Source organism: Plectropomus leopardus, chromosome 11 (genome assembly GCF_026936395.1).
Source record: "Plectropomus leopardus strain MGB_pleo_1.0 chromosome 11, ASM2693639v1, whole genome shotgun sequence".
NCBI classification, from domain to species: Eukaryota; Metazoa; Chordata; class Actinopteri; order Perciformes; family Serranidae; genus Plectropomus; species Plectropomus leopardus.
The window spans coordinates 19,310,475-19,329,863 of NC_142186.1; the positions used below are offsets into that span (position 1 = coordinate 19,310,475).

A 19,389-nucleotide genomic window follows, 5' to 3' on the forward strand; every position below is an offset into this window, starting at 1 on the left:
TGCTCCAATGTAAAGAATGTATTTCCAGAACCGTTCATGTTTTGTCCTCTACAACTCTCCGTAGCAGCCACCTAGTCACCGCTCAGAGCATGCGCACTGCACACCTTTAGCTCCACTACACTTTCCACGCGTGTATGAAGGTTCACGCTTGGGAGAAAAGTCTGTTTTGAGGACAGAAATTGTGAAAATATAGGGAGTATTTTTCGCCACCATGGGAGGGCAAACAAAGGGCAAAAAGAAGAACAAGCCGAAGAGAAAAGACAACCGTCCAAACAGTTATGTTGATCACTGATTTAACATTTTGCTAGTTATTTACAGTATGTTACATCAACATCTCAGACAGCTAACTGTTCGTCAAAATCGAAATTAGCCGGCTGTGCTTTGATTTCAACTCAACTCGACAAAATTAGACAAAACCAATGCTGAATCTCTGTTTATTTAACCCCAGAAGATGCAGGTATTGTTGGGCTGTCACCTCAAGAAAGGATGAAAGTAAGAATGCATGAAAAAGCCAAGAAGAAGACAGCTGAGAAGTACTCTGTTCAGCAGCTACTAGAAAAGGTAACTTTGACAAGATATTCAGATTTGTCATGCCTTTTAAATGTCTTATTAAATCTACTGTTTGTTTGTTATGTAATTTGGTCATCTGTTGTCCAGACAGAGGAATACATGGACAGTTTTGACTTTGAGATGGCTGGCCTTTTCTGTCAGCGAGCCCTGGATGTGGAGTCCACCAACCTGCAAGCTCTAGATATGCTGGGACACATCTGCTCTGAACTAGGAGACATACAGAAATCTAAAGAAATATCCTTTTAGGATGGCTTCCTCTCTCTCTCATTGTGTGCATGTCAGTAACTGAAACAGTTATATTCCTATGCTAATTGAGAAGAGTCCTTGACCAATTATCTCTAAGCTTTTCTGCGTGCAGTGGAGCTGAGTCCAGATGTAGGCCACAGTAAATACATGTACCTGGGACAAATCCACACAGGCCAGGAAGCTGTGGACTACTACACTAAAGGAATACAAGTCCTGCTGTCTGCACTGGACAAACAAGCACAGACCACAGTGAGTGCAGCCCCATACACACTCACATTCCCACAGTGGTTTACCGAGGTATACATACTGCATCAGCCAGGGACAATGCTTTTGCAACCAAGGCTTAATACTAGTGTAATGGTATTAATCTTCACAAGAGGGTGCTGTTGATCAGTACATAATCTATCTATCTATCTATCTATCCATCTATTGAGCTGTGTCAGTTCAACTGAATATTAATACACTGATGACATGGCAGTGGACATACTTGGCACATAGTTATTACATTAAGTGTTACAGCCAGCTGTGAATCATAACTTTATTTCTTAAAAATGCTACTAATCACATATAGATTAAAGGTAATTTGCACTTCTGTACCTCTTTTTGCTTAAAATGTTTTTAATTTAAAGCAACATCATGTTATTCAGGCATAGCAATGTAATAGAATACCACAAAAAATAACAACGTATACAAAACACATGCAAATACATAACAAAATACCACACAGATACACAGGCAGAACAAATTCTTAACATAAGCCTCTCACTCCCTCTCACAAGCTGCACAACATAACCCTGCTGTATGTCCCTTCAAAATGCAAAAGTATTGGCTTCCAGGTTTTTTTTTAAATTCCTTGAGCTTGTCCTTGCCACATAATCTGATCCTCCCCAAAGTATTTGTTAATGCAGTCTGCCTTTGTTTGAGTGACAGTGTTTCTATTTCTTTTGCAGAACATCAGAATGAGTTTTTCTGCATTAGGTATGCCATAGGACAGGAGTTGATGCTCAGTAATCTGGAGTTAACTTGAATCCTCAGAAGCTCCAAGAGTCATCAAAATAGTCTTGACTTGTGTGGAGTTTGAGTACTGTCAAAAGAAGACCAAACATTTGATCCCAGTTCTCCTGTTATTATGGACATAGCTATGAAAGGACTTTGCATCCGAGAACTTGTTTTTTCACACACTGGAGACATTGTCTAAATTTCTTTTGTTGACCAGTTATAGCACTGGACTGATAAAGAGGTTTGATATGTCCAGAGGATTATTTTAGAACTTTTGATTTTGGCTACTTTTTTGTTTCCCATGTTACCCAAGACTTATGCCTAATTCATTACTTAAGTAAGCATCAAGAGAATATTTTAGCATAATTGCTGTTACACAGGAATCAAACTGATAAGGCAAAGGAGAAAATATAATAGGACATATTTCAGATGTTAAATGAATCTGTCGGTGTCTTGTTTTTTTCTAATGAATTAACAAGTTGTCTAACTTACATTATGTCGTGTTCATTGTTGGTGTCAATTTAATTAACTTTTCTCACAATATTCATATAATAGCATTAAAATGTTTGACTCGACAGCCTCTTTATTATTTTCAGAGTGTGTGTTATGTATAACAAGAAAAAGGCACGGGCTATTCAGTATAATCCAAATCTTTAAAGGCCTTTTTTACAACAGACATTTTGGCTTGTCATTGAAGGAAAAGCACAGCTGTTACTAATAACATTAACAATGGCTCCATTCTATTCAAGTGTCTCTGTAAGCTGTGACAGTGAGCCAGCATGGACACCACCATGACCCTGAAACCAAAGCAGCTAAATGGAAATCAGCCACCATTAATGTGATTATTTCCACCTGCGCTTTGCCTGCTGTGACATGTCAAAATGACCTCTATACAACTCAGGAGATTCTCTGGGAAGTTGTACATTGTTTCCCTTAATTGGATAATTTAATCATTAAAAAAATAATTCATACCATTTACACTATCTTTTGATTAAGTATATTTAAAAGATCTTTTGGCCCCCCTTTAAAACATCTGCCCTCTGTTCTTTAAGCAGGCTCAAGCCGCAGCTGCTGCCCAACCAGATGACGATGCTGAGCTCCCCACAGCCAAAGATGTTTGTGTAGCATACTGCTCCATCGCTGAGATTTACCTAACAGACCTCTGGTACTGGAGCACACAGAGGCACACTCCTGACATTTATAACCCCATTTCAAGTTACTGGTTTGATAATGAGCTGAGATTTGGCTTTCTGTGTGTGTGTGCAGCATGGAGGAGGGAGCTGCAGACAAGTGCAGAGAGTTTATTGAGAGAGCATTACAGTATCACCATGACAACCCTGAGGCTCTACAGCTCATGGCAAGTTACCTGTTCAGTACAGAGAGAAACCAGGTCAGTCCACACACACACACACACACACACACACACACACACACACACACACGCACTCAGGATGAGTTATCACCACATTAAAGCAGGAATCTGCTGAGTTAATTATTCTGAGCAAATTGAATTGTATGCCATTAATCAGCAGATGGACACTTGCATTAACACGCGCACACAGAGACGGGTCATGCCGATAGGAATGTTAATTACTCGGCAGATCATTGAGGTCATATAGTCATCTGATAAATGAGAAAGAGATGAGAGTGAAGCCAAAATTTGAAAAAGATGCAAGAACTTTGCAGCATGAAGCATCTGACAGTGAGTTTGGAATAATGTCTTTATTATATTTTCTCTGTTTTTACTGTTATTCAAAATGTATTTATTTCCAAGATATTTTTAAAGTGTTGCTGCTTTACCAGCTGTTATAACAGTTAGACGTCATTCAAGGCAAAACATTTCTCTCTCTACCACAAGTACTATTTTGCAAGAAATTTAAGCGGTAAGACCTCTGACCTCTTGAGATCACTAATGTGTCTTTTAGTTAAATAAAACACATGATTTTGATCCATTAACAACTCTTTTATGTTGTAATATAAAATATGCCCCAAGCCTGGGATTTCATATTTCAGGCGTAAAAAACATCTTTCACTGTTTCCTGGAAACCATTTCATACATAACTTAAAAAAAATATGGTGAAAATTGTTCACAGCACCATCTGTGGATTATTCGGAGCAACCAGTGCATTGTTAATGGAAAGGCATTTTTCCTTTTCATGTGATTTTTCTTTTCTGTGAGGCCACAAATGAAAATCAAGACACCTCCTTTGTATCGGAAAGGTGCCAGCGGTGGATATTTCAAACCTGAGAAAATGAAAGCAAACTATCTTCAAAAAAATTTCTTCATGCTCCTTCATCACCAAACTGAGGGAAATGAGATTCAGTAGAGCTGAAGTGGATCTGTAATACTAGCTGTGAGCTGTAGGGGTCAGGCTGGCTCCAGTCACACTTTGTAGCACCCCACATCCAGCAACAGTCTGTTTTGGAATACTCTGGTCATGATTTAGAAGAAGAAGACTAACACTGACCCGATATTAATCAAAAGGTCATTGACATCTATAGCAGAATTCAGGCTGAAAAGGGGATTTAAACTTGAATTATTTTCCTTTTAGTGAATTTGTGTGTCTTAATCCATGTCTATATATGTGTGTTTAGCAGTATGGTCATACATACACCTGTGAATTTAAACATATATGCATTTTTTCTTCAGGAAGGCAAAGAATACCTGTTGAAGAGTGTTGGATCATGGCTTCCTGCCCAGAAACAGAGTGCAGCTTCTTCCAGCATAGAGGAAGATATGCAGGTGAGTTGGAGCTGTGCTTAGTGTTTCTCTGACAGCAACCAACGCTCATAAGAATCCAGTTTATTTATAAAGCACTTTCAACTAACGGGATTGTCACAGTGTGCTTTGCAGTGAGCACAAACATAAGGACACCAGTAGAGATAAAAAGTAAGAGATAATGAAACGAGGGATAATAAAAAATAAAAGATGGAACAAATACTTTGCAAACCTGTGTGTGTGTGTGTGTGTGTGTGTGTGTGTGTGTGTGTGTGTGTGTGCGCGTGCATGCGTGCGTACACGTGTGTAAAGAGAGAGCAGATATGAAAGCACAAGGCACAACCAAGAAAGTGTACAAGGATAAGTAAGCAAATTACTACAGGGAGTTTGGAAGGGAAAGGAGCGGCTGTGATGTCAAAGTAAGGACGGGTTCTAAATAGGGCTGCACCATTGTGGCAAAAATGACAATATGATCACAATTATTTATCACGAATATTCAGCGATCTTAGGGACAGATATTATTTTTGCACTTTAACAAAAAACAAAGAAACCCAGAGCTTTTAATTCCATGTTGTACTGCATTCCTGCTAATTAACAAACCTTTGCATGAAAAAGAAATACTTAAAATAAGGTTCTTCTTCACCTGAATTTAGTGCACCTCTTTGAAGCAAAATTCTGCCCAAAATATAGGTTAACTAAAAATAAATATGCCATCAAAGAATGCAACCAAGAGAGAACACTGTTTATTAGAGAAGCACCCATTTCAAACATTTATAAAACAGTCGATCATGTTCATTTAATTAAGGGAAGACAAAAACCTGCTCGCGATCATCAGTGTTTCCCACAGAATAGAAGTGTATGTGTGGTGTAGCAGACAAACTTTCTTTTTTTAATTTAAGTGCCTGTGTCCACTTTGTATAGTTCCTGCTCTGAATTCAGAAGTTTTTGCGGAACTTCATAAGTTGTTTTTTTCCTCAGTAGGAGCTTGTGACTCGTTTCATGGATTATTGAACTGTCAATCCTTAGAGACGATCACATCAGATCCATGGATGAGAGGAGCAGCTGCTGCGAGTGAATGCAAACCTCAGCGGAACGAAAAGACAAGTTTCACTTTCAGTATGCGGGACGTTCTGCTGCTCTGTCTATTCCCAGAGTATGCTCTGCGCTCCGAGAGTGTGATGCAATAAATAACCAAACAGTATATATATATTTCAACAGAACTCCTGATAAACAGTTTAGCTCCAAAATAGAAAATGTATTTGTGGCGGCAGCACAAAGAAACGTGTTAAACCCTGATTACAATTTAATACATTTTACAGCCCTATTTTTAAATAACAGATAAATGACACCTGACATTCAAATACTGAGCAAATGTGATATAAGAGGGGATAGGATGGTGATTTGAGGCAAAACTCCCAGTGGCACTTCTGTTATGACTCTTATCTTCGGGAGCAGGCTGATCTGAGCTCAGCCTGCCCACACTTTCACTGTGATTAACAGCCACGTAGCCACAGAATGTTTTCTACCTTGAAATTGAATCGCGTTATTATCAGACAAAGGAAGAACTATGCTTGTGTAAACACCGTAAAAGGTGACCGAATTGTCTTTTTTTTTTTTCCAGAATAACATGCCCCCGTATGAATCTCGCGTAACCACAGCCAAACTGCTGATCGAGTCCGAGGAATACGAGGTAAAATGTCGTGCTGGTGCACTCTGCTGTTGTTTGTCCGTGTCATGGTGGGAGCTAAGGCGGTGTGGCATTTGTATGTATGTTTGTGCGCATGTGTGCTTTCCTTTCTAGTGAATAGCACTGAAGGTGGGAAGGCCATGGCTGGTCTTTATCCCCTCCAGAGTTCAGTGTCAATAATTGAAGAGTGGTATTTACAGAGAGGGACAGGGGTAAGGGGGCGCACAGGGGAGGAGGGATGTGGAAGCTCTAGTCTGATGAATTGCTGCCATATCTGTGATACGGCGCACTTCCAGATCACTCATCAATTTCCAGTATTAATGGCCTTGATTTTAGTGGCTCACTGCCTTCAGTTCAGCGCTAAAACCCCTAACAGTCATTAACGCTTGAAGTCATTTTCTGTGATTACTGCCACACCAACAGCAGTTCAGCTATTTTCTGTTGTGATCTAGTGATTAATTTGGAGTCACTCTTGTTGAGTGGTTTATGGTTATTACTGACAGGAAATGAGAACAGTGTCCTTTTTTCCCCGCTCAATCCCAAACGACTGAGCTGCATTTATATCTGTGTGTGTGTGCGTGTGTGTGTTTGCGTGTGTGTGGGTGTGTGGATGTGTGAGTGTGGGGGAGATGGGCTGTCAGGTGTATCTGTAAAATGACAACGTCTCGGTCCACAGTTTCTGACATGTCGTTTGTCTTCATCCTCCTGTTGGTGTCATCAAGCCCGTAACACAAACTGCACACATTCTGAGTGCTTTATTTTGCTGTATGCATATACACAGCCATGCACAAAGCTAGTCATATTTGCTTTTTGCCATCACTTATGTGGAAGTTTCTGACGGAAATTGAGCTTAAGGATGGAACTGGAGTAGAAGCAAGCTGTTTTCTGTCCGTCTCTCCCAGACTGGGACTTAGCCGGATTTGATAGGAACATCCTCTCTTCTCTTTCCTTCCTCTACTACTCTGTCACACATACACACACTCACTGATTTTTGTGCTCACTATCTCTCCCTGTGGACTATAAATCTATTCACAACTAAACTCTGTGTAAAGTTGTGTGCTTCCAGTCTGTATCGGTTTGAAGGCTACCTTCTTAGTAGTGTGCCAGAGTGCGACAATTTGCCTGCATTTTTTCCCTATTGAATATTTTTGTTTGGTGTTCCAAACTGAGCCAGAGCTTTTGAAATTTGATTAATAGGCTATAGGCTATATGCCAAAAACACATTCAAGCATTTTTTTGGTGTGTTTTCTGTAGCTGCGCAGAGTATACGGCTATTTCTGGTAAATGACAGTTCCTTTCAGAATAGAGAAAGTGGCAGAAAAACTTCCATGTTCTTTGCCAAAAAGCATTTGTCTGCCTCTGTTGGAGATTAGGCTTTTTGTCTGATGAATGTAGTTGAGGCTTTTACATTCCACCCTTTATGTCGTTTGAGTTGAATCGGAACAAATTTGGCTTTTGGTAAAATAGTGTGATTACTTTGGCCGAACTATCTGGGTGTATTACGTTATCTCCATAGTTACTGGAGAGAAAAGAAAATCAATGTTGAGCATGGTGGTGACAGATTAAATTGCAAAATTTGGTGTTTTCCCCAAAGGCTTTCAATGGTAGGTAGGGTTGCAATGATATTAGATTTTCATGAATGTTATCATTATAATTATTATAATTATTTATTTATTTTTCCAGTTACAGTGATCCTTAACAGAATGACAACAGAAAAGACTATTTTGTTGATTGAACAAACACTTTATTATAATTGAAACTTGAAACAATATTTTAAAGAGAAGAATGAATAAACAGTCTGACAGGCAGCTGAGAAGAAAAAGAGATGCACAGCCGCAGTCTTTTTTTCAGTGTCGTAGACAACCAAATGCTCACATTATAATACCTGTTAATCTTCATACCACAGCCTGTGGTTTCACAGTATACTGCTGCAACCCTAATTGTAGGAAGAAAGCATCTATCTTTTATGATGACTTTACTAGGTGACAGTCCAAACAAGAATCTCACACATTTAACATTTAACCTTTGCTATCTGAAATTGCACCTCTGCTTTTTTTCCTTGAAAGTAGGATTGGCCCTCAGTTCAGTGCCTGTGTGGTGCCTCTGCATAGTAATAAAAATCCCAAATTTGTTAAGTTTTGTGCATAAATGATAAAAGTATCAATGCTGAATAAATTACTTTTATAAATCGAAATCTGACAAAGCCTGACCTCCAAAACTGTTTAAGGGAAATCTTTTCAGCCTTTATTTCAACTCATAAGCTATGCGCTTTAAAAGTTCAACATAAAAGTAAATTTGGCTTAGCAAGTTGTCATTTTATGATACTTGAGTTACCAATAATTTAGGGCCAAGAGCACAGAAACCATGACATCAACAGATGGTTAAAAGCATTGCGTTTTGTACTTTCAAAGAGCCTGAGCCAAGTGCGACGCAAGTACATAATACAGTGCATGCAAAGTTTGTAAATAATTGGCACAGAAAAAATCCTGTGGGCTAATAAATTCTTGAAAACAAACATTTCACCACTGCCGCTCTTCTCGTCAGTCTTCTGTCACAACAAGACGTGGATCTGTGCCACTTAATTTGGAAGGGGAAAAAAGTCACCAAAAATTGCTTGTCAAGGTCTTTTTTTTCCTTTTGATTGCTTTTGAGGAGAAACACTTGAATTGATGCCAAATTTGTTTGTGATTTCAGTAGCTGTAATGGAAATTTAGTAGTAGGGTGCTTGAAAGCAGCATAAGTGAGACAACTGTGAAGACATCTTTGTCCAGCAGTTTGATGTTTTGTGTAAGTATTTCTGAGCCACTGCTGAAACAACTGCATAATTAATAGATTGGTTGATGGATAGAAATTTAATTGAAATCAGTTTTCATAATTGATAAATTGTTTTTATTCATTCATCTGGCTAAACATGCTGGTTTCAGCCTCTGAAATGAAAGAATGTTTTGCTTTTCTGTTTAATATCAGTGTTAATTATCTATCTTTGTGTTTTAGAGTGTTGGTCGGAGAAAAGCAACAATTTGAAGGCATCGCTGTGGGTAAATTGTGATGAGCATTTTTTACATTGTTTCTGATTTTTTATAAACTAAATCCGTGCTGAAATTATTAATTGATTAATCAGTCAATCATCCACAGTTTTAATACCCTGTTAATAGTTAAAGTCATTTATCAAGCAAGAACAACAACTGTCCTCTGGTTGCATCTTCTCCAATGTAAGGATTTTCTGCTTTTACTTTGTAATTTTAAGCAGAATTTCTTTGGATTTGGGCTATTGGTTGGACTTAACAAATGGTTCCCCAATTTTTCCTTTAAGGTAAACATAGGATTTTCTTTTAGTGTTCGCAAAAAAGCTTGTCAGCCAAAGTAAAGGAAAAACCAAGCCACTCTCGTTTAGGGTATCACCACACTATATTTGCAGTTTTACTGTGTTGTTTCTCTTGGATGTCTGTTGCTTATAGCCTGGCACCTGGTCGCCACCTTTTTATGAAGCCCAGACTTGACCTGAAAACTGCGGAGGTACACACTTGTAAACGACTTGAACACAGAAAATAAAAAAAAAAGAAGGAAAATACAGGCAGAGTCTCTGCAGAAAAATACACTGACACACACCTCTAGTGGGTCACAAGTGACTAAACATTGTTCTTTAGGAAAATTGTGCATATGCCTTTAAGGGACCCCTTTTCGATCATTTAGTAAACTGACAACCCCTGACTAAGTTACATATTTCATGATAACAAAAACGGTCCACAACAGCTGATAATATGTACAGTTAACCCAAATATTGAACGAAATAGCTGCTGGACGTTTCTGTAAAACAAATGATTCAGATGAATTTTGAGCAAATTATTTTCTGTGAATATGTAATCAGAGATTAATTTTTCTGATATTTTTAAAAAGTATTTTGTGTATGATTCTGTCTTTATTTAATTTTAATTTTTTTTTTTTTTTTTTACAATTTTGTTAAGCATACTGTAGAATAAATATAACTTGTTCGGGTTTGTGCTTTGCCCTTATCATTTGATATATTTTTTAAAGTGTATATTGTAAAATCATAATCTGAACTTTAAAAATAACACTTTAATTTATTTATTCACTGAAATGAATGAAATGAAATATTTGCTCACTGTATCATTGTACAGACCAAACAGTCAGTTATGAACATAGTATTTGATAATGAAAATAAAAAATAGATATATTTGCAGCGTTAAATCCAAGCTTAATTACTTGTTTTGTGACTTCATTTTTAAATGAAAAACCGATTTGTTTTGTAGCAACAATGAAGCCCTCAGAGACCACAGCTCTCCCACTGTCACTGTCAGAGACACATATTACCATCATCATCACCCCTCACCACCACTAATCCACTTGCCACATAGCAGACAGACAGACAAACAGACATACGGCCTCCCCTGACAGCCATTAAGGTGTCTGTTCGCCGTAGTTGTCACAGCAGCTGATGGTTAGTTACTCTGCTTGTCGTTGTCACTCTTGTTTGCTTTCATGTTATTCCTTGAACATTTCTGTTCTTAAAATGTAGCTCACGATGGAGAGCAGCTTGTACTTCCCAATGTTACTTGCAAGTACAGTTAGCACTGACATCCCCAGGATTTATTTACTTAAGTGTAGACGTCCCTGTTTGTGTGTGTGTGTGTGTGTGTGTGTGTGTGTGTGTGTGTGTGTGTGTGTGTGTGTGTGTGTGTGTGTGTGTGTGTGTGTGTGTGTGTGTGTTGTATGGGTCTCTGTGTGTTAGAGATACGGCTTGCCCTCGCTTGTAAAGTGATTTGTCTTTCTCCTGTCTCTGCTGTGCGCTCCGGTAAAATGATTCTGTTAAACAAAATTGCCTGAAGATCACGCACACACACGCAAACAGCACACACACACAATGGCCATTATAAATGAGTTCCTCCCCAGAGTGCTGCTTTTTTAAAAAAAAATCTTTAACAGGTCTTGAAATAAAGAGGACAACATGTAGAGTGTCTTTGCCGTGTGTTTGTGTGTTGTTCATGGACCAGTTTTGCATTGTTTATTAAGATACTTTTTTGTGCCCTTCCTTCCAATTTTTGTACTTTTTTTCCTTGTAGTACCCGCTCTTTTCCCCTTATCTTCACGGAAATATTAATCTTGTTGTTGTTTAGAGCATGAAGCGGCTTAGGAATCTCTGAATCTTTAATCACTCGCCCCTGGGTTGACCAGTGTAGTTAGGAAAGAGTGCAGTTGGAGACGATATAATGGTTATCATTGCTCACTTATCCTGGCTCCCAGATATCTCTTGTTCTATTTTTGTTGCTCCAAAACTGCCTGTTCTATCAGTTGTTTAATGCCCAGACAGATCCTTACTCCTATCTCTTATATCTAGTGCATGGCTCAAATTACTGTGTGTGTGTGCATATATATATATATGTGTGTGTGTGTGTGTGTGTGTGTGTGTGTGTGTGTGTGTGTGTGTGTGTGTGTGTTCCTGTCACATTGGTGTGATACAATGAAAGTCAAGTAGATAATTCTGACGCTGGGCATGAATCCATTCATCATCAACTGGGATTAGTTGTTTTTGTTTGTGTATTTTTAATCAGTCATTAATTAATTAAAGACAATAGGTTTTTTAGCTGATAATTGGTCTGGCAATCAATCAACTGACTCCCTGACATGCACATTTGCACACTCTTAATGAGATACTCTCAATTAACCTGACTCTCCCTCAGTCTTCCCGGGCAACTGACCTCTTTATCGCCACCGGAAGCGCACAGGCTTAATGAAAAGAGAAGAGAGCTCCGAAGAGCGGGAGGGGAAAAAAATTAGGAAGCTCTCCAGCTAATAAGACTGTCTTAACAAGAAACAAGTGCTGCTTGTTGTGCTCACTGTTGTGTGTAGCTTTGTTGTGGTGTTTGACTTTGTGGCAGTGTGTCAGTGCGTGCACAGGTGCGTGCGTGTCTTTTATTCTTGCCCTTCACCATGGGTGATTGGCTAACAGTCGCCTCCAACCTGAAGTTGACAAAAATCAATATATCATCACCTGGGGCTTCACACACACACACACACACACACACACACACACACACACACACACACACACACAAAACTGCAGAATCCACAAGGAGAGAGAGGCAGAGCAAAACAAACACACAGCCTACTTTAGTCAAGGTCTGTTTTCTGTAATAGAAACTTCCCGCAGAAACAGGCTCAGACAGTGACGCTCTATGGCAAAGGTCACCTCGCATTAAACTTCTTCTAGACCTCAAAAGGAGAGGGAGGGGTCGGCGGGGTGATATTTAGATTCGTTATGTGTCCGATGGAGTGGTACGTGTCCTAGAATATATTGGCTGTTAATGTCTGTAAATGGATTAAAAGGGCTGTCCAGCCAAAGTAACTATTGACTGTACGATAAGCACTGGTGAGTGTGTCTATCGACTGCCACATCTGTTGTCTTGTTGATATTGACAGTGTTGTGTATGGGACATTGACCTCATAGACACTTATCAAACCCTATGATCACTCTGATTGATCGAACCGCTGGGGAGATGCGCAACACTGCAATAACAGCATATTTGTCCGTCTGTGCATGCTTGCTTGTCTATGGAATGATGCGGTATCTTTGAGTGTGTACTGATGAAATTCTTCAACCATAAAAGTTATTTTCTTGTATGACATTTCTGATGGTGTTGAAGATAATTTCAAATCTCATTTCAGTCTCTTAATCCTCTTTTCTCTCTCTCTACTTCTCTGCATTAGATGGCGGTAGATGTGCTAGAGGGTCTTCTGGAGGAGGATGATGAAGTCGTCCAGGTAACAATGAAATGACGACCCAGCTGTTTTTTCAAGAAAAAAACGTGGCGGTCAGCTTTCATTCAACTTTAAATTTTGGTATTTTTCATTACCAGGTCTCAAAATGCAAATAACTTTTGTCTCTGGAAATGTGACAAAAATCTGAGTTAATAATGGGTCTCAGTGCCTACTGATTCTAACTCACAGTCCTCATCAGTGCATGTAAAAACAAGTGGCAGCTCACTGATGTACTAAGGCTGATGTCAGGTGCCAGGCAATCAGAGGAGCACTAGATAACTGTCACAGATGCAATCAATGAAGTGAGTGTGCACACACTCAGGTCAGCCGTAACAAAGCACCATTGTGTTTGATTTGATTTGATTATCACACAAGTTCTACAGCACCCTGTTTCCAGTCCACATTTCAAAAAAATTGTTCCCATTCATCATTTACTTTGACACAGAAACATGGGTTAATATGATCCAGGTTGAAAATACTGAATTTACCTTTTAAAGCTTTCAGTTGTTATCAAGGTAGTCTTTAAATTAGCAGCATGATCAAATTATATGTATGGATATTGATCCATATGGAAAAAAATGACCATGATCATATTTTTTGCCATGTTGCTGAGCCCCAAATCTGAACAAAATCTGTCCTTGGGCATGTATGACTAATCAAGGCACACAATTAAGTAATATATTTTTATATGTGCCCTCGGACCCATAGACCAACTTGAAGGCAAATATTTTATCACCCCAGTGGGACGGAGAAGGGCTCAACCTGCGCACGTAGTTGCTTCTGCTGGGCCACTGTTCATGTGTGTGCACACAGCAGTGTCCACGCTCCCTCACTTTTTGCATTACTTGCTCCCAACACTTGCTTGCTCACACACAGAGAATGACTGAGAACTTGAATGCTTATTAGAGAGTGACGTAAATGGCAGTATTTTCAGTGCTTTAGTAGGAAGTATGTGCTGTCAGTGTGCTCCAAATCCCCACTGTCAGTGGCAGATGAAGTGAAGGTGTGCCACTGAGTGTCAGATAGAAGAGCACGGCAGTGTGTCTCTCTCCCCCACTCCCCCTCAGGCTCAGCCTCCCACACACACCCCTCAGCTGACAGATTGAGAGCAGTCATCGGGGGGCTGAACTTTTAAACTCGCTCCAGAGACTTGCAGCTGTAACACTCGATTTGAGCAGGCCTGCAGCCAATCACACATGCATACAGTCACCAGCTCTAATGGTCAGAAAGTGTTTTGTCAGATCATACCACAGTTATGTTGCTCGAGTCATATTAATGATGTCAGAAGTGTATGATAGACACTCCTCTCTCTCTCTCTCTCTCTCTCTCTCTCTCTCTCCCTCTCCCTCTCCCCCTTTCTCTTCACTTCTTTGTTTTACCCTCTTTCTTATTTCTCTCTTAAGTGCAGTAGATAAGTTGTTAGCTCTCGCCTCCGTCTTCTTGCTCTTGCGTATCTCAAAGTTGGAGCATTACTTATAAAGTGTTAAGTCTGCACAAACAACGGAGCTAGTTCCTTGCAAATCTTGTTTCAAAGGTATTGAGTTGATTCATGATGCTTTTGTTCTTCCTTCAGCAGCACCATATGGGAACTAAGATGTGCCTCCACTTTGAAATGACAATAGTCCCAGTGATTTGATTGACAGACACAGCGTTTATTTTATTATGTGTGCTTCTGTCTGGGGTTGTGGAGGGGTAGAGTGGATTCTCTAAAGTTCTTAATTAGCTAACTTTCTCATGTTTTAATTTCAAGTACGGAAACTGGTCTTTACCACATGCACAAATATTTCACAGTGGACCATCTGTAAAGAATTTTCTCGCCTTGTTCTAGCTGTTTTGAAGACATGTGATGGTTCTCATTTGTGGAGAAGTTAAAATGTTGAATAGAAGTGGCCCAATTTCACTCTTTCTTTCCTGAATATACACATAGTATACACACAAAGCACCTTTTTTTCTAGGTTCTGCATTCACAGAAAATTTCAGTGATATAAATGTCATACTGCTGGTTCTGCAACATTACTACACTTATCCAGTGCTGCTGTTGTTCTGATAAGTATGGCTGCAGGGGGTAGCCTCCCACTCAGCATGCTTAGCGGCATTTCTGAATTCAGTGTGGTATGCCTTGATGTGTTTGTTAGCTAAATGGTTGATTTGGCAGAGGTGCAGGTCTCCACTGCCTCTGCCCTCAATGAATAATGAATAAAGTGAATATTTGTGTCTTGTTGCTTGAAGAACAGTGGGTGGGTGATCTTTGGCCTTCGATGAGAGACACACACACACACACACACACACACACACACACACACACACACCTACCTCCAGGTTCACTGAGAGTTGAACATGATTGTGCTAAGAGGTGGAAGAGCAAGCATAGCACAGAGTGTTTAATTATATGGGGGAAAAAACGTGTGATTATGGAAAAGAAAGAGACGATTATTCTTGGTGAGTTTCCGTGTTCTCACTCACTGTTTGAACTCTGTTGAGAAACAGGATTATCTAATGATGTGCAATTTTTTAAACATATTTTCATGAGGTGCCAAGTTAAGGTCATTCAGACAGTTAAGAGGTCCTTAAACACCTAACTTCAACACGGTGATCTCTGGACTTGAGTGCTCACACATTTTGTGTCAGAAATTTGCTAAGGGCTGTGCGTTTGCAACAGAATAGGTTAAATAAATGCCAAATACTTGCAAATACATCGAACTAGTAAAACTGGCTTTGTGTTTTGAGTGAAATGTAATTGTTTTGGCAAATATTCTTCTATGATCCAATGAAAGACCGCTAACCCATTGGAGTGTCACAAGATAATGATCTATTATTCCTGACATTATATTGTTTTCCCAGCGATTGATCTAGTCATTTTCTGTTTGCACAGTCTGATCCAGCTCTTGGTAAGTTGTATAAATTGGCTTTTGAGGAGTTTAAAAAATAGCCATTGGCCTCATTGATGGATCTAAAGCTCTGCGTTTAAAATAAGATTGTTTGTGAAAATGTGGCAATTGAAACCCCTTGGTGCTGGAGGAAAGTCTTTAATCAAAAGCTTGACTCAGTAAGTGAGTATAACACAGACTGATGTGTGTGGATGTTTTTCTGTTTTTAAACTCCCATGTGGAGGATTTAAGGGGATAAACTGGCAGAAATGAAATATAATAAGTGTGTCTTCCTTAGTATATAATCACCAGAATCGTTGTGTTTTTGTTACTTTAATATAAGCTGTTAATATTTACATTGGGAGTGGATTCTTGTCCATGTCTACCACCATGTTTTTATAGTAACCCACAACGGACAAATCAAACTGGCTCTAGAAAGGGCCTGTCACGATTTTTCATTAGCCACCATAATTAGAAGGCCTGAGCCAAATTGTTGGAAAAACACTGATTTTTTTGTGTGTGAAACTGCTTTATTCAGTATTTTTACTGGATTTATCACCTGGTCCATTTGGTTTGTGAAGGAAGAGACCTCTGCAAATAAATCAGCTGTTAAAAATCCTCCTGAACAAAGAAACTCTGGAGGAATCCTCACCAGGAGGTCTTGCTTGCCACTCGAGAACTTTCAGTGAGTTGCAGTCTGCAATCCTTACAGTTTAATGTCGCTTAATCCTATTCATTGCTCCTTTAAGCAACAATGCTTTTTTTTAAAAAAATGTTTTGTCATTTTTTTGTGTATTCAAGGTTGTGAGAACATGGTCATGGGAATAATGCTGCTGTTTTTCCAAAGTGCTGATTTCCTAAGAGGGGTGGTGTTTCTGCATGTTTGCTTTTAAGGCCCTGAACATATCCTGCTCTGGAGCAGATATGGATGGTGTGAAGCTGAAGTTACCATGGCGATGTAGCTGAAAAAATCAGCCACCAAGGTGAAACTAGAAACTCAGAGTCAAGGCAGAGTTACCTTGTTAGTCCACTAGTCCTGCATTCGGGGACAGGGCTTGAATCTGCAGTTCTCTTGCTCTTCCACAGTTTCTATCAAAGCAAAACTATGTGAAGAATGAAATAATTAACAGTTAGATTAAGAGAATTTTAAACAATATTCACCCTCCAAATTAATAGCAAGGCTGGATTTGTACACAACACAACAGGTGAGTATGATCTGAAATGCAAACAAGATATTTGCCTGAAGGAGTTTGTTTTTCATTTTATTGTATTGTGTTAAAGAATATGTTTCAACAGAGTAATTACATTTTTTATTGTAGAAAGATAAAAATACAAATTGGTTGAAACAGATGGTAAGAGTCACAAGTCAGGTTTTAATGAATTATTAAACTACAGCATGTGCACATGTACCTTTACTGTCATGCAGCAGCTGTAAATGTGTACAGTTTATGTCAGGATTGGATCCGGTTTACAGTCATGATGTGAGTGATGGATTGCATGTGCATCTGTGTGATTCCATGTTATTTCTGTGAAACCTGTTTGTCAAAGAAGGATGTAGGATTTCATGCAGATGTGCTCCGTGAGGGTTACAAATCTGTTTCCCTTGCCACAGCTCACTTACTGCAACGCAGAACACTTTCTCTCTGTCGGAGAGAACATCTCCCAGCCCATCGCTCTCTCTCTCTCTGCCTCCCAGGTGTGGTATCTCTCCGGCTGGGTGTGCTATCTCCAGTTTGAGAAGGCAAAAGAGCAGCAAGAAAGAGAAGGAAGAGAGGTGACAGAGGAGGAGACAGAGGAGTGGAAGGCGTTGAAGGAGGCAGCCAGATCGTATCTGACCAGTGCTAAGAAGGTAATTCAGGTCATAAAATCTTCCCACAAACCAAATGATTGCTCTTTTTTGTGACGCAGATATAGTATAGTTGTGGTTCACCTTTTATGTTAATACGATTGGTACTTAGGTACATTTACTCAAGTAATGTACCCAAATGTATGCCACGCAAGAATTGCTTGTAAATGTGAACGCGTTTCCTCCCTACACTGTACAGCACAAGCTACTGTACTGTTGTAGGAATGTTACATTTGTTATAATGAAAAAGTTAATACTTAAACATTTTAACTAAATAAGAAAACAGGCCAACTCAGCATCGCTCTTTATCCCCATCCCCTCCTCCCTGCTCGCCAGTTTATGTGAGTGCCAACCTCAGATTCACTGACTGGTGGAGCAAGCTGTTGCATCTGCTGAGAGGGATTACTTTTACATGATACTATACACTTTTTCAAAGGAAAAAACTGCATAGTATACCTTTAAGTACAATTTTTAAGTACTTGTATTCAAGTATTTCCTTTTCAGGCCAGTTCATAATTCCATTTCACTACATTTCAGTGGGAAATATTGTACTTTCCAATCCACTCCATTTATCTGATGGTTATTGTATCTAATTACGATGGTTACTCCATATTTCTTAAATGTATTTTTAATGAAAAAATGTCATAGATTTTATGGTTTCACCTTCTGTGACTATTTGACTTAAATTACAGGAAACTATAAGTTTGAGGTTTGCACTGGTCAGTTGGGAATGGGCATTACCACCATTTGCTTGCGTTTTATTGAAAAATATTTCAATGGATTTATCCAGAAGATAATTAGTAGGTATATCCATAATAAATATGATCAGTTGCAGCCCTGTATAAAAAAAGTTCTACCTCAACCTGCCTTCCTCTGGCTGCATATATAATAATGCACGAGGAATAATAAGATAATGATACATTTAACGGTGTAACACTCATAGGGGCCATTTTCTGCATTGAGTACTTTTACTTTTTATACTTTAAGTGCATATTTCTGATAACAGCTTATGTACGTTTACTTAACTAAAATAATGAATGCTTGACTCTTGTTTGTAATGGAGTATTGGTACTGTAATGAGTTCTGGACTTGAATACTTCTTCCATCATTCTGAGCAGCAACCATGGGTACAGATAGTTACCTCCAGCACACTGTCACAATAGGTAAGACTCCTAAGAACCGGTTCTTGTCAGAGAAGGAGTACATGCAGTACTGTGAACATAAGGGGATTCTGACTAAGCTCCATTGTTGCCTCAGAAATGTCTTTTAGTACAATCTCAAAGAGGTTTAAATGCACCCCCTCTCTCCCATCCCCACACACACACACACACACACACACACACACACACACTTACACAGTCGGAGTGATGTGTCTCATTCATCCTGTCATTCTGTCAGGGAGCAATGCCTCTATGGGGCCGTGATTCATGTTAGTCTAAAATCCAATAGGCTTGTAAATCAGACAGCACATACTGAGGGATGGCAGGCCCCACCTACGATTCCTCTCCTTTTCACCTCCCCACCCAACACCTTCCCTTCTCCTCTCCCAGCCCATCGTGTTCCTCTGCAGATGAGTAGGGGCAGCACAGTGGCGATATATTGATGTCTGTCTCTCTGGCCAGCAGCATAGTGACAGGCCTGTCTAACCAGCATCCACTGGAGTGAGGTGGGCTTTGAG

The 19,389-nt window shown here is 39.4% G+C and overlaps 1 protein-coding gene across 3 annotated transcripts in view; it reads left to right on the plus strand.

Annotated features, from left to right (window-relative positions):
* Positions 1-53: 53 nt before the first annotated feature.
* The window catches only part of LOC121945863 (uncharacterized), a 28,523-nt gene continuing 9,187 nt past the window's right edge, over positions 54-19,389 (plus strand). The window contains exons 1-10 of one of the 3 annotated variants that reach the window (XM_088084210.1): positions 54-275; positions 452-561; positions 658-802; positions 911-1,065; positions 2,868-2,980; positions 3,082-3,205; positions 4,466-4,558; positions 6,156-6,224; positions 12,948-13,001; positions 17,562-17,714. In XM_088084210.1, the coding sequence (XP_087940336.1) occupies positions 212-275; positions 452-561; positions 658-802; positions 911-1,065; positions 2,868-2,980; positions 3,082-3,205; positions 4,466-4,558; positions 6,156-6,224; positions 12,948-13,001; positions 17,562-17,714 (1,080 nt within the window). In that variant the 5' untranslated portion in view covers positions 54-211. Of the gene's footprint in view, positions 276-448; positions 562-657; positions 803-910; positions 1,066-2,867; positions 2,981-3,081; positions 3,206-4,465; positions 4,559-6,155; positions 6,225-12,947; positions 13,002-17,561; positions 17,715-19,389 lie in introns of all 3 variants that reach the window. The other 2 variants (XM_088084207.1, XM_088084208.1) reach the window with 2 other exon arrangements.